This window comes from Artemia franciscana, unplaced genomic scaffold, assembly GCF_032884065.1.
Source record: "Artemia franciscana unplaced genomic scaffold, ASM3288406v1 PGA_scaffold_23, whole genome shotgun sequence".
Taxonomy (NCBI): Eukaryota; Metazoa; Arthropoda; class Branchiopoda; order Anostraca; family Artemiidae; genus Artemia; species Artemia franciscana.
Window position 1 is genome coordinate 1,640,496 of NW_027062649.1, and position 19,888 is coordinate 1,660,383.

General features: G+C 33.5%; 1 protein-coding gene across 2 annotated transcripts in view; it reads right to left on the reverse strand.

Moving 5' to 3' along the window:
* The window catches only part of LOC136041492 (calcium release-activated calcium channel protein 1-like), a 44,957-nt gene that overhangs the window by 1,700 nt on the left and 23,369 nt on the right, over window positions 1-19,888 (reverse strand). For both annotated transcript variants that reach the window (XM_065726186.1, XM_065726187.1), the window contains exons 2-4: window positions 18,791-18,968; window positions 12,110-12,223; window positions 4,361-4,557 (exon numbers count right to left, since the gene is read on the reverse strand). In XM_065726186.1, the coding sequence (XP_065582258.1) occupies window positions 4,361-4,557; window positions 12,110-12,223; window positions 18,791-18,968 (489 nt within the window). The remainder of the gene's footprint in view (window positions 1-4,360; window positions 4,558-12,109; window positions 12,224-18,790; window positions 18,969-19,888) is intronic.

The window sequence follows — 19,888 nt, forward strand, 5'->3', positions numbered from 1 at the left end:
TCGGAAAGTGTTTTTTTAATTAGTTTCAATTAATAATAAATTGTATCTCAACGGTTTAACTTTGTAAATAAACAGCTCTTGGTTATAATTTCTAATTAATTTAAATTAAATTAACAATTAATAAATAAATATTACTATTCTTATATACAATATACAATATTATACAAATATTACAATATAAATATAAAAATTAATTAATAAATATTAATAAATTAAATTAATTCTAATTAATCTATTAATTTAATATTAATTAAAGAGGTTTATGAGTTGCCTTAACACTCAGTTTACTTTTTTGGTAGGCTGCTTAATAGCTTTTTGGTTGCAAATAATAACACTTCATCAATTTTTACTTCGTTTTTAAAGCAGTGCTCGGCTGCACATCAAGCTGGAATTGTATGCCTAAACACGCTTCTTGTCAGAAATTAATATCCAGCCTGCTACCGTTTACAAGTAAAATTCATTACCGTTTACAAGTTATTAAAACTACAATTTAAAATTGGAATGATTACAGTGATTGTTTCCAACCAAAAGGGTTTATGCTGACAAAACTTTCAAATTTTTAATCCTCGGCATCATAGAGATAATGGGTATGAACATCAAAAGAATTGGCTTAGAAGAATTTGTGAAGTGAGAAGGATGGTCACGGGCATGTTTGTACCTCTTTTATTCCTAGGGAACTCGTTCCTAATCAGTGGTTATAAAAATATCAATAGTTGGCTAGAACGGGAACTAGAAGTTTTAGTAGCTGTACCCAAAGAATATTCTATCAGTTTATCCAACTAGTGGCTCTCTTTACTGGCTAGACATATTTGCCTGATCAAATCATTTCACAAATATATTTTTCCTTGTTTTATGGTTTTGAAAAAATCTCTTGGAGCAGAACTGTGTTAATGTTTCAATCCAGCATCGGAATGTTGGAAGAACAGCAGATGTTATAAGTATTGCTCATAGTGACATTACATAGCTTTTTCCTATTGAAGAGAATTGGAAGGTTGAGGTGTTTCAGACTTGTATGATAATTCAAGATACCAATCCCATGTATGCATTTTTTGGAACATTAGACTGATTCAACCGCCTAGCTGGTCACCTTGTTGATAGAGGTAGAAATATACATTCCATGTTCTGATTTGGTTTTGACCATAGAGTTTTACTGGAATGGCCCAAAATTAAACACAAATATTCTCCAGTTGGTTCCATGACCCATGTCTAGTATTTTTCCTGAGAAGCTACGTATTAGATTATCTAGGGATGATCAATTCATGGTATATTTGCCAAGTTTTAGCTGGTGTGGCTTTGTAGCAGTAATCCAAGAACGTCAAAAGAATTGGCTCTATATGTTTAATACTATGTCTGTTGTGAATACTTGTCAAGAAAAAGGGTTACAAGAGAAATAAAAAAGCGTGGATTAGGTCAATATCCAAGGCTCAAATTAGAAATAAACAAACTTGACTACCACAGCCTTATAAAGAAAATGCTTTATTGGTGTGACACTGTAAAAACTATATTCAATACCTAAGAATATGTTTGGCTTTTAAGATCAAAGCTTTAAAGAAATAATTAAGTAAGGCAGCACTTTCAAACTGGGAGGCGTGCTCCCCTATGGAGTCCGTGAACTAGTCTATAGGGAGGCGCGAGTATTAGATTAGATTGACAAAAATCAAATGAAATTGAAACTACATAATCTCACGAAATATCTTAACCCTTTCGGGACTGCGACATTTACTGGCCCAGGCTCAAAAAAATTAGGTCCGCAATCTCTAGGTAGAATCGGCAAGATTTCGTAGATTCTACTAATTATTCCATTTGGGGTTGAACAAATTGACGATTTGACGATAGACGATACAATCTTTCCGATTAATTAGTTTCTCAAATACGCATTTTAAAAATTCGCCTTACAAGTAGAAGAAGGAACTGATGTAGCTACAACCGCATATTTAATTGGGTATCTTTGATATGTTGAAAAGAATAACACAACCGAAGATTGTTTTGCCAACTTATTCCTGGACAAGCCACATCCTGTGAAACTTACCCACATCCCGTATTTATTTGACATTTTTTTCTAATGAGAAAGGCATATTGTAGAATATTTGTGTTTGGCTTTGTACAGATGGTGCAAAATCAATGTCAGGACACAAAACTGGCTTTCAAGCACTAATTGAAATCAAAACACCTCATGTTCTCACGATGCACAGCAGCTCTTGTATAAAAAAAACAAAAATGAGTAACTTAGTTGTTACTCACAACTCTGAAAATTACAAACTATATAAAAACAGTTCGTTATAAATATCTTAGTTTGCTTACAAAGCCGTTTAACGTTAAGGGATCCACTTGTACGTTACACGACGTTATATGACGTTAAGGGATCCATACTTTTTTACTTTTTTGAAGTGTGCTGACTATCTTGTGTTAAAGTTATTAAGAGCATACATGAACTCAAAGTGGAAATGTCATTGTAATAAAAGAAAATCAAAATGAGGACACAAGTATTTAATTATTAAACTTTAAAAAGTGCTTAATACTTTAAAAACTTTAACTAAAGATTTAGTACTTTAAACCTAAAGTTTTAATGTTTTAAAAACTTTAAAAACTACTTAGTGATTTAATTACCAAGCATTTAAAAAGCAAGCATTTAATTATTAAAATTATAATAATTCAATTATTAAACTGATCTATTTGTGGAATATCTTAGGACAATTGAGTGTTTTGAATAAAACAATGTACTAACCACAAATACATTTATTGACTCAGAAAGCTAATGTTGAAAGCTAAGGAGATTGAAATATTTCCAGATCTCAATTTATGCGTCTAACATAACATAGAAAGAAACAAAAATCCATGTCTTGAATACTGGGATGGTTTGATAATTCATTGCTGGAATTATTTTGATGAGATTAATTTTACAAAATTTGTGTGGATACAGAATCTGCTTACCGATAAAGAAAATGGTGAATTTAAAATAACAAGCAATTAGAAAGGAAACCTGATTGAATTATCCAGTGATACTTCTTTAAAATACAAATTTAGGATGGATCTCTAATACAATTTTGAATATATATTAAGAGCAAAAATGATCTTTTGTCAAATAAAGCTTTAAAAGTGTTGCTGTCAGTCGCAAAATCTTGTTTATACAGTACAGGCTTTTTCTGCATTAGGTGAAATAAAATTTGCATTAGCTGAAATGAAATTGAAACATTCTTTTCGGTTGGTTGCAGAAAAGGAGCTTTTGTGCTATCTTATGATTGGCACCAAGATTTGATAAACTTGGTGCTAATAGGCAAGCATATCCTCTTTAAAGGACAATAACATATTTTTTTTTCATTTTCTTTGTTTTTATGAGTTCGTCTTAAATAAATTCTGAATAACTATAATTTTCATGTCTGCATTATTTTGTATAATGGAAGGGAGGCATCATATGATCAAATATTTTTAAGGGAGCTGCGGTAATATACAGATTATAAATCACAGAAGTAAAGGGAGCTATTTTAGTAGAGGAAAAGATGGTCTTTACGCAATCAAACAGTTCGTGGTAACCAACTGTAAGGAACAACTCAGCTCAATTGTAACTGAAACTCTAAGAAACAGAATTTAATTTTAATAGCTGAATCAGTAATAGCTGAAGAATCAGCTTATGATGCTGATTCCATATTTAGTGCCATCGATCAATAGTTACCTATCAAGTTTAGCCTTACCCATCAAAAGTTAAGCGCCTGACAAAATTTGCCTAAGAAAAATTGAAAAAGAGTGAGGCGTTGAGGAGAAGACAGCTCCTTTCATATACGGAATAATTTCTGCTCGTCTTAAGCTTTAATATCGCTCCTTACTTTCAGTTTAAAAAAAACTCGTTTTTTTCTATGCTATTTAACATAGACGGCTCTATGAAGAGTGTGTTGTTTGCTTTTAGAGTGGGGTTTTAAACGTGGCTCCAAAAAAGAGCATTCTTGTTTTTCAAGTTAGGGTGTTTCAAGATTGTGATTTTAACAGTGGTCGTTTTAATTTGATCGGAAGCCATGTTTGAGCGGTTTACAACTCTTCTTTAGAGTTCCGGAAAAGTTGTTTCCGCAGTTGCAAATTACTTCTTAGTTGAATTTGGATGGAAACAACTGTTTCTGAAGCAGCACTTATTGTGAATTTCTTCCCAGTCAGTAATCGCTCTGTCACCACACGTTAAATTTTAGCTATGTATTGACCGATGGTCACGCTAAAAGTAAGTTGCAGTTATTGCTACAACCATTATAAAACTTAAATTTTGAGATGTGTCTCAGCTCAACAAAAAAAAGACAGCAAATGAAGAATGGTCAATGTCACTAGTCAAGCCGGTAGAAGAGCGCAAAAGAGCTAACATGTCGTAAAATTTACTCACCGTAGCATTTCATGTGGAGATTCGTCAACTAAGTCTGCTCGCTTCAATCCTGCAATAGTATCCACGTGTGGTAATATGCAAGTACTTATCATCAGGGCAAGTGTATGCATGACTACAAGGACTGTTGTACAAGATGCAAAAGCTATATAAAGAGCATCTGGAAGATTATCCTGAAGGTTAATTTCAACCATGGCTACCTAGAAAAGGACATTTTTCTAGTTTTTTTTATTTTCTTCTCACAGTCCTTATCGTTTTGCTAGAATGTATAAATAAAAGACTAAAAACGTACTAAATAGTCAATGTAACACTATATTTGTGCTGAGAGGAATCAATTACGAAAATAGTCTTTTCCTACCATTTTATAATCAAAACTTGGCGCTTCCTTAGTAATCTTTCACGTTTGGGAAAATTCTGAAGTTTAACCTTGCAGAAGAATCTCTTTACTTTTATAGATGTTTATTAACATTTCTACAATTATATTAGACTAGAAAAAAAGAATGAACAAGGTCATTAAAGTGCTAGCCTACACAATTAGACTATTCATTCTATGGTTTGAGGTGGGAAAAAATGGAATATGGTTTCTTTTCACACTAAAATATTCTCAAAAATTTGAATAATAATATATTACGTGCAAAACTACCCGAAAATGAGTACATACTTCACAATAATAAATACTATGTGAAAAAAAGGGCAAATTTTATGACTTAAAGACCTTTCCCCTTGAGCTATGGGGGGGGGGTCATTCTACATCCAAAGGGATAGTTGTTGGACTTTTCAACTATGATGAGTAAAACGGATATCTTAAAATTTTAATCAGACGACTTTGGAAAAAAGGAGGGGGAAGGGGGCCAGATTGGCGTCCAATCTTTTTGGTCACTTAAATAGGGCATTAGAACTGTTAATATCCATTCTAATGAGACCTCTTTTGATATTCTAGGACCACTGGGTTGACACGATTATACACGAAAAAAAACAAATAAACACGCATTCGTGATCTTTCTTCTGGCAAAAGTATATATTCGATATTTTTGCAGATAGAAGCTTAAAACCACTATAGTAGTTTTCTGACATGCTGAATCTGATTCTGTGATTTTCATTAAGATTCTAATGCTGTTAGGGGGTTCTTCTCCCTTTTTTGAAAAATCAGGCAAATTGTCTCAGTCTCCAGCCTTTAATCAGTAAAACCAAACTTAATAAAACTTATACATTTAAAATCATAAAAATAAGCCGATTCTTTTGCTATATCTATTGGTATAAAGACTCTGGTTTTTGGAGTTTCGCTTACTATTGAGCCATTTCGTTTCTTACTTACGGTTCGCTACCGCGAACTGTTTGATTCTGGGGCGTTTCTCCGTTTCTGATCTCGGTGGGCCTTTAGCATACTATTTTCCAAATTTTTATAAATAATTTCTGTGTAAAACTATTTGTATTACAGTTTTTTCCGGATTTTTTTTTTTTTTCATTCTGAATGGATAACCTATGCAAAATATTTTGACGACAGTAATCAGTCAAACTAGATGATATTAACTTCCTCCGCTGAAAAGAAACATACCTTGATTCAATTGCATGGAATGTTTACTATCGTTAGCGGGTCAAAGTATATCACATCTAGATTCTAATCTGAATTTTCCTAGCTAATGACTTGTAATCTGATGTATTTTCAGCTAGCCAAACACGTAGTTTGATTCTTTTTTTTTATAGTTCTGATTTGTAATAGTCTTCATTAGAACCATGTTCTACCGTTTCTTCTGCCATACTTATCTGAAAATCTATTCTTAAGATCCTTAGAAAAGATTTTAAAGATATAACATTACATAGTATGGTAATTCTTTTTAAGCTTGTGAATCTGGTGAATTGAAAAAAAAAAATCACAGAAAAAAAGTTTTTTTTTTTTAAATTCAAGTCAGCAACTCTATCCAGAAAAAAAATTCTTTCCAAAATCCAGATTTTGAACTCCATAGCCCGTTCCCCAATTTTTTGCTAGAAAAAGCTGCTGGATAACAGAAACATAAGCTACAAGACAATTTTGGTAAATCTTTTGTTCTTTATTACAGAGGGAAAAGTTTTCACCCAAGAGTCAATGGCTTTGTTAAGTGATTAAATTAAAAAAAAAATAGTTTTTTCACATGAAAGCAAGGAGCAACATTATAACTTAGAACGAGCAGAAATAATTATGTATATGAGAGGGTTCACCCCATAGTTAATATTTTGCCCTTTACGCTTCCAATCGTTCCAATTCTTTAAGAATGACCCCTGAGTCCCCCTTTTGTTCCAATTCTTTACGAATGACCCCTGAATCACAAAGGTCGTTTAATTAAAAGAAACAGCTCTTTTAAAAGTACTTAAAAACTTTAGTGTGAAGAGCGAGGTATTGACGAGGGGGATAGCCCCCTCATATAAGTAATAATTTCTGTTCGTTTTAAGTTTTAATTTTACTCCTTACTTTCAGTCGAATAAAATTGTTTTATTTGTTTTTTGGAAAGACTATCCCATGTAACAAACTCCCCCAGTCCCCTGCCCACCGGGAAAAATCTCCCTTGAAAATGTCTGTATCCTTCCCAATAACCGATACTATAGTTAAGCAATAAGCAAAGTTCATAACTTGCAGCCCTTCCTCCAGGGATCGTGGGGGATTAAGTCGTCTTCTAAGACACAGTTATTAGATATCTCCACTATGCTTAACAAAATGGCTATTTCAGAATTTTTATCCGGTGACTTTAGGAAACAAAAGAGGATGAAAGGGGGCGTAGTTGTCCTCCAATTTTGTGGGTCACATAAAAAGGGAAATAGAGCTTTTAATTTCTGTTTGAATGAGCCTTCTTGCGATATTCTAGGACTACTGAGTCAATAAGATCACCCCGAGAAAGATAAAACAAATAAACACGCATCCGTAATCTTTCTTCTGGCACAAAATCCAAAATTCCACATTTTTTCAAAAAGGAGATTGAAACCTTTACAATAAGGTTCTCTGATACACTTAATCTGATGGTGTAATTGTCATTAAGATTCTATTAGTCTTGGGGGGGATGTCTCGCCCTTTTTTCGAAAATAAGAAAAAAATTCAGGGTAAGTATACACTTGGTGAAACTTAAATATTTGGAATCAGCATAGAAATTTAATTCTTTTTATGTGTCTATTGTCCCTTTTATTGGAGTTTTGGTCACTATTCATCCGGGTCGCTCCTTACTTACAGTTCGTTAGCACGAATTGTTTGATTATATCACTTAGATATACTAAATATCGGGGAAATCCTGCAATCGTGGGCCTGATAGCAACGTCAAGGTAAACTTTTCACGAGTTATCCTAACCAAAACCATGACTGCTGACAGAGAGGCAGGAGTGACCATGAGCTGTAACGTCCCTCAAGAAGATTATAGCTTAATTAAAGACACCGCATTTGCAATGGATTCTGATCGTTGGTTAAATGAAATAAGAAAACAAGCTTTTTTGACTGAAAGTAAGGAGCGACATTATAACTTAAAACGAACAGAAATTATTCCGTAAATGAAAGTGACTTTCCCCTCATCAACGCCCCGCTCTTTACGTTAAGGTTTTTATTGTCTTGAAAAGTAGTAAAGCGTAAAGAGTGGGGCGTTGAGGAGGATACAGTCCCTTTCATATGCGGAATAATTTCTGTTCGTTTAAGTTTTAATGTCGCTCCTTACTTTCAGTTAAAATAAAAAACTTGTTTTTTTGTTTGGAGTTGCCCTCCAATTTTTTGGTTGCTTAAAAAGGCCACTAGAACTTTTCAATTTATTTACGAACGTTTTATTGGTAATGAATATACGTAACTCACAAATTAACTTACGCAACGAACTTCTATATTTGCACATTTTTATTATGTATATGGGGGGGGGGTCGTCCCATCGTCAATACCTCGTTCCTTACGCTAAAGTTTGAATTTTGTTCCAATTCTTTTTTTTAACTGAAAGTAAGGAGTGACATTAAAACTTTATGTAATGTGTGTTTATTGTTTATTATGTATCTTGTAATAATTTGACTTTAACCAAGCAGCGTTTTTGGTATATAGTATATGGTAGCGCTGGAATAAAATTCTTGCCCTCCCCCAATTAAAATGCTGGCGCTACGCCCCTGCAAGACACCTATAGTTTTCACTATAAACCAAAGTTTATTTACTGTCCGTTTCCCTAACTGTAAAAGCATAATGCCAACTGCGTATTTGGTGCTTTATTGAAACGAATTATATTACAAATATTACTTATTACAACATTGGCAATAAAATCAAAATTGCAGTGAAACAAAGTCTCGAGCTGATGAGCTTTCAGCAATTAATAGCATTATGTATCACACGTTCAGTTTAATTTTGTTAGTTCTAGCAAAGAATGTTCAAGGCAATATGAAAAAATTTAGACTTTGGCAATCCGAAACGAACAGAAATTAATTAAACTAAATATTCCGTAAAAAGAAGTTTTTCCAAGTAAAATCAAGGCTATATTAAACGTCAGATAGAAGAAATAAAAACCTACAATAACTCAAACTCAAAACGACCAGAAATCGCGCTTAAAGAACAGACGAAATTCAAGACGAACAGAAATTAAATAAACAATCACAGCAAAAAAACATAAAATAGGTACTAAAGTAGATGAATAACAAATCTTAAAGTGAGTAAAACTTTAGTTGAATATGCTAATCAAGCTTGAAACGAAGAAAAGTCACTGCAAACAAGGGTTTGGGTACTGCTTCCTCCGCTAACTGTAAAAGTCTAAAACCCACTACGTCATAGGTGCTTTATTAAAAACGAATTCTATTACAAATATTTTCTTTTTTAATTATTACATAATTAAAAATAAACCAAAAATATACAGTATTATAAGATTTTGAACTAATGAGCTTTTTTCAACTAACATCATCATATATCAAATATTCAGTTTAATTTTATTTGTTATTTCCAAGACTGTTCAAGATAAACTTAGTTTCCCTACAAACAAGAGTTTAGATACTGCCCCCTTCCTGAACTATAAAAGTCTAAGGCTTAATGCGTCAATTTTGCATGAATAATATTACAAATATTTTCTCTTCCAGTTATTACAGTAATGAAAATGAAATTAAGAATTACAACGGAACAAATTCATGAGCAGATGAATTTTCAACAATTAAAATCATTATATACCAAATATTTAGTTTGACTTTACTTGTTCTTTCCAAGACTGTTCAACGCATATCAAACAGTTCGTGGTAACGAACTGTAGTAAGGAGCGACCCGGATCAATAGTAACCGAAACTCTAAAAAATGGAATTTTGATACCAATAGTTACATCAAAAGAATCGCATTTTAATGCTGTAAAATATATAGGTTTCATCAAGATCAGTTATACCCATCAAAAGTTACGAGCCTGAGAAAATTTCCCTCATTTTAGAAAATAGGGGGAAACACCCCCTAAAAGTCATACCATGTTAAAGAAAATCACAAAATCAGATTCAGCGTATCAGAGAACCTTATTGTAGAAGTTTCAAGCTCATTTTTTCAAAGCCCTCCCACGCTCATTTTCCCCCAAAATTCAGCAGATCAAAATTCTGAGATAACCATTTTGTTCACCATAGACGAAAAACCTAATAACTATGTCTATGGGGACGACTTACTCCCCCACAGTCCCCGTGGGAGGGGCTGCAAGTTGCAAACTTTGACCTGTGTTTACATATAGTAATGGTTACTAGGAAGTGTACAGACGTTTTCAAGGGGATTTTTTTGGTTTAGGGGGGGGGGGGAGTTGAGGGGGGGGGGGTTACGTGGTAGGATATTTCCATGGAGAAACTTCTCATGGGGAAGAGAATTTCCCCATGAAGGGGCGAAGGGTTTTCTAGCATTATTTGAAAAAACAATGAAAAAATAAATATGAAAATTTTTTTTGTACTGAAAGTAAGGAGCAGCATTAAAACTTAACACGAACAAAATTATTATACATATGAGGAGTTTACCCCCTCGTTATACCTCACTCTTTACGCTAAGTATTTTTAGCAATTTCAACTATTTATTCTACGGCCTTTGTGATTCAAATGTTATTCTTAAGGAATTGGGACAAAATCTAAGCTGTAGTGCTAAAGAGCGACGAAGGTTGAACCCCCTCATATACGCAATAAAAACATACGAATATAGAAGTTCGTTATGTAAGTCAATTCGTAAGTTACGTATATTTTTTACCAATGAAAACGTTTTTAAAAAAATAAAAGTTCTAGTTGCTTTTTTAAGTAGTCAAAAACTTGGAGGGCAACTAGGCCTCCTCCCTCGCTCCTTTTTTCTAAAAATCTTCCAATAAATTGCAATTAATTAATATGCAAATTTCGTTTTAATTATTTATGTGCGGAGTTCCAACATCAAAACATGTACTAATTCAACAACGTCCATAAATTAAATTAAAAAAAAACAAGTTTTTTTAAATGAAAGTAAGCAGCAACATTAAAACTTAAATCGAACATAAATTACTCTGTATATGAAAGGGGCTTTTCCTCCTTAACACCCCGCTCTTTACGCTAAAGTTTCTTACTGTTTTAAAAATAGAGTTAAGAGAAAGAGTCAAAATTTAGCGTAAAGAGCGAGGCTTTGAGGAGGAAAAGCCCCTTTCATATACGGAGTAATTTCTGTTCGTTTTAAGTTTTAATGTTGCTCCTTACTTTCATTTAAAATAACTTGTTTTTTTTTATTTAATAGTTATCAGTAAAGCGCCAATGACGAAGTAGGTCTTAGGCTTTCACAGTTAGGGAAGGAGGCAGTACACAAACTCTTGTTTGTAGAGATTTTTGTTTGTTTTTAGTTTGATTTGCATATTTAATTTACGTTTTACTTGTTTTAATATTTAATTATTTATTTTTAATAGTATTTGTTATATGTTTCTCTGCTATTATCGTTTATTTAATTGATGTTCGTTTTGAGTTTCATTTATAATTAAATAGCAAAGCATTCTTGTTCGTTTTAAACTTGATTTGAATATTCCATTTAAGCTTTATTCGTTTTGAGATTTATTTATTCGTTTATGTTAGTACCTGTTGTATGTTTTTTGATATGATTGTTTGTTTAATTTCTATTCGTTTTAGATTCCATTAATTCATAGTAATATTAATAGTAATTTCTGGTCGTTTTAAGTTTGAGTTATTGTAGGTTTTTATTTTTTCTGATCTTAAGTTTAATATGGCCCTCAGTTTTCTTTGAAAAAATACTTTTTTGGAAAGTTCCTTTTAATTAATTATTAAATAGGACGTATTCTTCATGTTGGCAATGGAATGAATCTGCTATAATTTATAAAAACAAATTCCAGGAATGAAACGTACTGAAATAAATATCTCCTTGAAATTTGGTCCTATTTGAACTCTTGTGCTTAAGACACTGTCTCTTTCTACAGAAAGCTGAAGCATAAATAATTAAGTAAGAAGAAGTTGAAGGTTAGGCTGAAACTGATAAAAGAGTTTCAAACTTCTAAACCATGTAAATAGTTACTATATTTTTAAGAAAAAACTAAAAAGAAGGACTTCTCGTCAACTTTTCAGCCTTAGAAAGTGCGGGCAGGGGTATGTTGCAGGTAGAAGGAAAATATTGAACCTATCCATTCAACACTTTTCCTATCATACCAATCAGTTTTTCTCGTTGGGTTTTCCCATGCGTCTGGACCTATTTCTTACATACTTTTGGAAGGCGAATAACATCTTAACGTGATGATTTTAGTTCTACTTTATGATAATAAGTTTTTTAACTATCTAGTTTCAACCAAATTCTTACACAGTAAAATAGCAGCTTACCATTGCAAAACCGGCAAGCAGCGCAGATATGTTGCTAACCGCTTTGAGTTGAGCTCTGCTCGTATGTAACTTCTTCCATGACTGGAATGATGGACTGTAGAAACTGCCTCTTGACTATAAGCAGTAGCTGTTGTAATTACTTGTTAACATCAAAAGTAAACACAAAACTGAACAAAATTTGGTTTTTAATGCACTACAATGGCTTTTACACGACAATAAGAAAAAAAAAAGAAAAAAATGACACTACTGGTCATTTTACTGTTGTAAAAAAATACAACAGATCTCTATCTGAGAATAAATAAAAAATATTAAACTTCTTAAGGCTTATGGAATTCTAGTTGTCCTTCTCTGGTTGTGCATATAACTATACCTCCGTTTAACATAACTTCGTTCAACTAGACTCATTTAATTCAATCAAACACCGTTCAACTCAACCCCTGTTAATCCAGCCCCATTTAATTTCAACTCTATTCAAAATATTGTTAAAAATGAATTTAAAATGCGGATAACGAAGGAAGAAAACGTTATAATTGAAACAATATTAATAGAAATAAGCTGCAAATATAAATAAAAAATTACATTGTTTTCGTGTATACTTTTTGTTTTACGCATTCTATAGCTATGCCTTTGACCGCCAAGGGCGGGGCGGGTACATTGTCAGAAAAGTTCGTACTTTGGTTTATTTGTCATCTTGTTTTGTTTTTTACGAAGTTTCTTCATTGCCATGCGGAGAGTCTTTCAAGCGTCTTACGACTGATTTGTCTTTGTTTTAATGATTTTCCGTTTGATTACTAATGTTTTCAATTTGTAATTTTTCCTGTCCTTCTGTTCTTTTATTTTCTGGTGTTATACTTGTAAGTTTGTTTAAACTGGAAATAATTCTGCTTGCACAAATTTTACCCTATTTGACTAAATCTTTCCGAGCCAAGCTCAATCTTATTCTTGATTTCCCTTGTTCACTACAATCTCCAGTAGTCACCTCCTTCACACTCTGTATTAGATGTTGCACTAAATCTTCCAAATTGTTACTATTTATTTCCAACTTACACTTTTTCCACATCCACTTTCACACAGGGATTGGTCTTCACCTTGGTGGTGTTCAATTGCTCGTACACCATTGTCTCTTGAAAAGTTACTTAATTCTGCCTCAACCAGATTTATCTGGAATTTGGATTCATAATCACTAAGTCGAACTACAAAATAGCAGAGCTCTGCTTCCATTCAGGAAGCTGTTCGTCTCTTTATCTTTGAAACTTTGTAATCTCTTCTGTGCACTGTATTCAAGTTTTCTGCCTAGTATTCCTGTTCTAGCGGAAGGCAGTAAGACAATCAGACACTTCTTTCTCATCCCATTCTCTTTGAGTGAGCCTTCTTTCAGGTGAGTATCTCTAAACGATAAGCAGAAATCTTCTTTGGGAATTTGTAGATACAGTGAAATAGCATTTTATAGGAATTCTATGGTGTCGTTAATAGGGACTTTAGCTTCCAAATTATTTCAAATGACTAACTAATCACAATACTAACATCATAAGGCACTAAAATAACCTGACATCCCTCTGGTAGATCATCTTCAGTGGTGAGTTGTCTCTTACTATATAGTAGAGTGAAATTATCTTTGGGAATTGTAGCACTTTCTAGACATTCTAGACTTTCTAGACATGGTGTTCGATTGAAGCTTTCAGATTTCAAACTATTCTCAGTCATTGGAGAAATAATAATGCTGATATCATTCAGCAGTAAGTCAATTCTATATCCCATAATTTTGAATGAGCTCCTTGCGATTTCTCTGGGACAGTTTTCAAGTACATGCTGAGATTCTTTAAAATCACTCATTCTATATTCGTTCGTAAACTTTTCTCAAATTAAAAACTTCAACTGTTTACAGATTTGCCAAATCTGACAAGTTTCTGGCAGAAAAGTCAACAGAAAAATGATAGATAGATTTGATTAATCAATGCCGAACTCCAATAATTGTGCATTTTCATTCTGCTACAGAAAAATTAAGTTAATCCTTAATGGTTTGGATATTTTTGATCAAACTTGGCTAATGCACTGGATTTGTCAGAAGCAGTCAAGGTCAAAAACATTAAAGACTATTGCTTTTTGACTTCTCAGGGTCCTAGTTTCGCAGGAATGTTATAAGAAACTAGCACTAGTCTCGGGGAATTTGACTTTCATTTTGAAGGTGACATTGTTTTTGCTCCAGTGCACTTTGTAGGGTCTGTTATAACTGCCAACAACAAACATTATCAAATAGATACTTCTGTTTCTGAATCTGCCTCAGGTGCAATCATAAAATATTTATAACCAGTTTTTAATGAGCGTCCTGATAGCGGCAGCAAAATCTTTCAAGAAAGCTGCAACCCCTATTAAGAGCCATTTTGTAGATGGTAGACTAAACATAACTGATGGTCCTAATTATAAGCAGAGAGGTTTTAATTAGCAGGGTTATAATACTTAGGTAACACATTGATTTAATGCTGGTATTAAATTTCAACATCTACAAGAGCAAATAAAAACAAAAGGAGATGTAAGCTGACTTCTGAATTGTACTGATTCCTTACAGTTTCTGTCCTTAAAGAGGATGCGTAACACAGCAACTCTTTAAATCTAACATTTTGCGAGACCCACCAAATAGTCCAAGTTGGTGTCCAGCAGTTCCTATCGTTTATCAGAACTCAAAAAGCGGCCTAGAAGGCAGTACAAGCCAACTGAAAAGGAGCTCAAGGAACCACTACCATTTACTTTAAATAATAGGTGGTGACATAAGCATATCAGCTCTAAGTTCAATTATGTAGAGAGTAAATTTACAAATAAGTTAATTAAAAATTTTTGAAAATCAACCTCAACTACTTTTATAGCTTCCCTATATATCAATGGTTTTTGAGCGATTTTGGGTCATGCCCCACCTAGGCATTTCTCAAATCCTGATGTCCCCCTCGTGATTATTTTAATTTTGTTACTCGAAATTTACGCTTATTCACCGGTAGGAGCCTTACAAAAGATGCCCGAGTGGTACTCCTAAACTCATGAGTTGTGTTATCAGCTTTGCTTGTATTATGATCATGACGGTCTCTATTAAAAGTAAAAAAAAATTCAAAAGCGGGGGTGAGCAGGCGATTCAAATATTTATACGAGAAAATCACGACTTGGTAATTTCGAATTTGGGATACATCCATTAACTTATCCTTTTTAAAATGCTCATGAGCAGGAACATCATCAGAATCATAAAATTCCGATAATAATTTTACAGCTCTATTCTGAAGTTTTTTACTCTTTTGAACATGCTACAAAATTACTTACCCATATAGAGCATCCGTAGCTAATATATGGACAAAATATAGAAAAATAAATCATTTTCAGAGTCTTTTTGGAGACAATATTTTTAATTCTTCGCGTCCCCCCAAGACCTCTGCTTAATTTTTCAGCTGTCGCATTTGAATGGTTTTTCCATGACAGGTTTTCATCAATTAAAAACCCCAAATATTTCGTTGTTGTTACTCTTTTTATCACATTTTCTCGAACCATGATTTGATCATTTCGAACACTTGACGAAATTCTAGAGAATATCATGAAAATGTTTTAAAAAAGTTTAGGGTTAACAAATTTTGTTGAGAAAAAGTTAGAAATTCAGAGACGGCATTATGAATTTTATTATACAAAACATCAAGCGAAGGCGCAGCTAGAAAGATCAAAGCGCCATCTGCAAACAGGATGACACCAACCTCCGACAGGTAATGCTTCACTGGATCAACAAAATTATGAAAAGGAGGGTTCTCAGGATTGATTCTTGACCCAGGATTGATTCTTTTTTGAAGATAAAAATGATCCCTTCTGTACTATTTCATCTAGATCGTGTAGATATGATGAAAACCACTCAAGTCTTGAACCCTTCACCCCAATTGAGTCAAGACCTTAAATAAACCAATTTCGAACTGCAATATCCGCAGATAGCCCTTTTCTGAATCCAAATTGGTTTTCCATTAGAATTTTATTCTTTTCAATATAATAACTTAACTGGGCATGTACAGCTTTCTCATATAACTTAGAGGGGAGAATAGATATAGGTCTTCGATTCGATGGGTCATCCTTTTTCCCTCCTTTATGAAGAGGAACCACTCTTGCGATCTTTAGTGCTCGCAGGAAGACTCCGAGATCCAGAGAAAGGTTGATGACCTGCGTCAAGACAGGTGAAACACTGGTTTTTGCGACTTTTAAGAGTTTCAGCGAAAACTCATCCATCCCACTAAAACTCGACTTCATCGTAGCCAGAAATTGTGCCACTTCCCGTTCCAAATATTTTGCAAATTCAAAGGAATTCTCAGTTGCAGGCTGTCTTTCAAAAACAGATCCAAAACTCACAGATGTGCGTAAGTTAGCCCGCGCCTGATCGCAAAGTCTTTTTCCTTCATTTGCAAAATAATCACACAGAAATTCAGCTATGTGTTGAGAATCAGTAAGACGACCTTCTGTGCTCTGTCTTGGCTCTCAGCTCCTTTCTTCTGTGAAAATTACCCAAAAGTTTATTTATTGTTTTCCATGTATTTTTCACATTCTCTTGATTTTCATGAAATTCATTTTGGAAATGAAGTTTCTGAGCTTTACATTTGACTGAAATTAAAATATTCCGATATTTTTTGAATTTTATAAAATCATCATCTGAACAATCCTTTAAATAATTCACATAAAGTTGGTTTTTCTGCTTTATTGAAACTAGAATAGCTTCTGTTATCCATGGTTTCTTAGGAAAATTTCTATTAAGGTTTATTCTTCGTAAGGGACATGTTTCATTCATTACATTAGTCACTATCAAACAGTTCGTGGTAACGAACTGTAGTAAGGAGCGACCCGGCTCAATAGTAAACGAAACTCTAAAAAACGGAATTTCGATACTAAAAGATATATCAAAAGAATCGGATTTTTATGCTGATTTTAAATATATAAGTTTCATCAAATTTAGTCTTTGTCATCAAAAGTTACGAGCCTGAGAAAATTTGCCTTATTTTGGAAAATAGGGGGTAACACCCCCTAAAAGTCATAGGATCTTAACGAAAATTACACCATCGCATTCAGCGTATCAGAGAACCCTATACACAAAATTCCAAGGTCCAATCTACAAAAATGTGGAATTTCGTATTTTTTGCCAGAAGACAAATCACGGGTGCGTGTTTATTTGTTTTTTGTTTTTTGTTTTTTTTCCCAGGGGTCATCGTATCGACCAATTGGTCCTAGAGTGTTGCAAGAGGGCTCAATTTAACGGAAATGAAAAGTTCTAGTGCCCTTTTTAAGTGACCAAAAAAATTGGAGGGCACCTAGGCCCCCTCCCACGCTCATTTTTTTCCCAAAGTCAACGGATCAAAATTTTGAGATAGCCATTTTGTTCCGCATAGTCAAAAACCATAATAACTATGTCTTTGGGGATGACTTACCCCCCACAGTCCCTGGGGGAGGGGCTGCAAGTTACAAACTTTGACCAATGTTTACATACAGTAATGGTTACTGGGAAGTGTACCGATGTTATCAGGGGGATTTTTTTGGTTTGGGTGTGGGGTTCAGGGGAGGGGGCTATATGGGAGGATCTTTCCTTGGAGGAGTATTTCATGGGGGAAGAGAAATTCAATGAAAAGGGCGCAGGACTTTCTAGCATTACTATAAAAAAAAACAATGAAAATATAAACATGAAAAAGTTTTTTCAATTGAAAGTAAGGAGAAGTATTAAAACTTAAAACGAACAGAGATTATTACGCATATGAAGGGTTCTAAAAATACTTTAGCATAAAGAGCGAGGTATTTAGGAGGAGATAAATACTTCGCTCTTTATGCTAAAAATTTTTTAAATAATTTCAACTATTTATTCTACGGCCTTTCTGATTCAGGGGTCATTCTTAAAGAATTGGGATAAAACGTAACGTAAGTTACGTAAGTTATGTACGTTTGTTACGCAAGTTAATTCTTAAGTTACGTTTTTTTTACTAATAAAAACGTTCGTTAAAAATTAAAAGATCTAGTTGCCTTTTTGAGTAACCGAAAAATTGGAAGGCAACTAGACCTCCTTCCCCACCCCTTATTTCTCAAAATCGTCTGATCAAAACTAAGAGAAAGCCATTTAGCCAAAAAAAGAATTAATATGCAAATTTCATTTTAGTAATTTATGTACGGAGAGCCAAAATCAGACATGCATTAATTCAAAAACTTTCAGAAATTAAATAAAAAAAAAAGTTTTTTTAAATGAAAGTAAGGAGCGACATTATAACTTAAAACGAACAGAAATTACTCCGTATATGAAAGGGGATTTTCCTCCTCGACACCCCGCTCCTTGTGCTAAAGTTTGATTCTTTCTCGCAACTCTACTTTTTAAAACAATAAAAAGCTTTAGCGTAAGGAGCGGGGTATCGAGAAGGAAAAGCCCCTTTCATATACGGAGTAATTTCTGTTCGTTTTAAGTTTTAATGTCGCTCCTTACTTTCATTTAAAAAAACTTGTTTTTTTTATTTAATCTCACTGAAGAGGTCTTATGTTGTATTTGGACACTTTTCCTCTATTGTATTTTTTCGTTTTACTTAGTTTTTATTTTTTTTTCGTTTTGGCGTACTGTTTTTTCGTTTTTTTTTTTGTTTTTTTTTATTCGTAAATCGCTTTTTTATCACCTTCAAATAGTCACATACTAAGAAAAAAAAATACCTTTATCTGTTCAAGAGGTTTGTTTGGTACGTAGCTGTTGATGTGATTTATGAATTCAGTTGAAGCATTCGAATATATATCTTGGTTTAAAACAGTCTTGCTTTGACTTTTTAATCCATTCCCAATGAAGTCTGTTGAGTTCGATCTTAAGCGAGGTGGAGGCATTTCCTGATCGTAGCTAAGGAAAAAAAGGTATAAACAAAAAATACGATGCATGTCTACATGCAATGAAAATAATCGAATTGACAGTTGCCGTATGGATTAATTCCTGCTTATTTCCACTTTTTTAGCCATCATTACTTTTAATATATTTTTCATCATTTATTCTTGTAATCGGAGATAAAACTTTAAGCATACCAGTAAAAAAGCAGGCTTTGTTCAACGAAACATGAGCTTTCTTGTAATTGTTCACCGTTAAAAGACAAATTTCTTAAATTTAACTTTAACTCAAAGACAATGGTTAAGACATCAGAACCTACAGAAATTAATCTATTGGTGGAATAACTCTATTTGCACTCAATTCAGCATTGCAAAAGTTACAGCTCCAACAGAGAAACTGAACATAGAGACAAGAGATTCAGGTTGAGAATCTTCTGTGGCATATTGAGCCCAATTCATGTCTGCGCATGGCTTTACAAAAACTACAGCTCAACAAAGACGCACAACATAGAAACGTGAGTTTAGGTTGAGAATCTTATGTGGCACATTGAGCCAAGGTCATTTATGCACCGTAACTTAAAGAGTAGTACACACACATCATCTTATGAGAAAGAGCAAAAACCCAAAAGAAATAAGTGCTTATGATGCGTTCGTACACAGCAAAAAAACAGTATTATATGCATCGCAGAACATGTCTAACTGTTCTTCTTTCCAATAGCCCATCCACCTGTTTGTACTAAATTCGGCTTTACAAAAACTATAGCTCAACAAAGACGCAGAACATAGATTCGTGAGATTCAGTTTAAGAATCTTATGTGGCATATTGATCCCAGGTCATGTATGCACCGCGACTTAAAGAGAAGTACACACATATAATCTTATGAGCACGAAGATAAAGCCAAAAGACATCAGTTTTTATGATGCGTCCGTACCATGCAA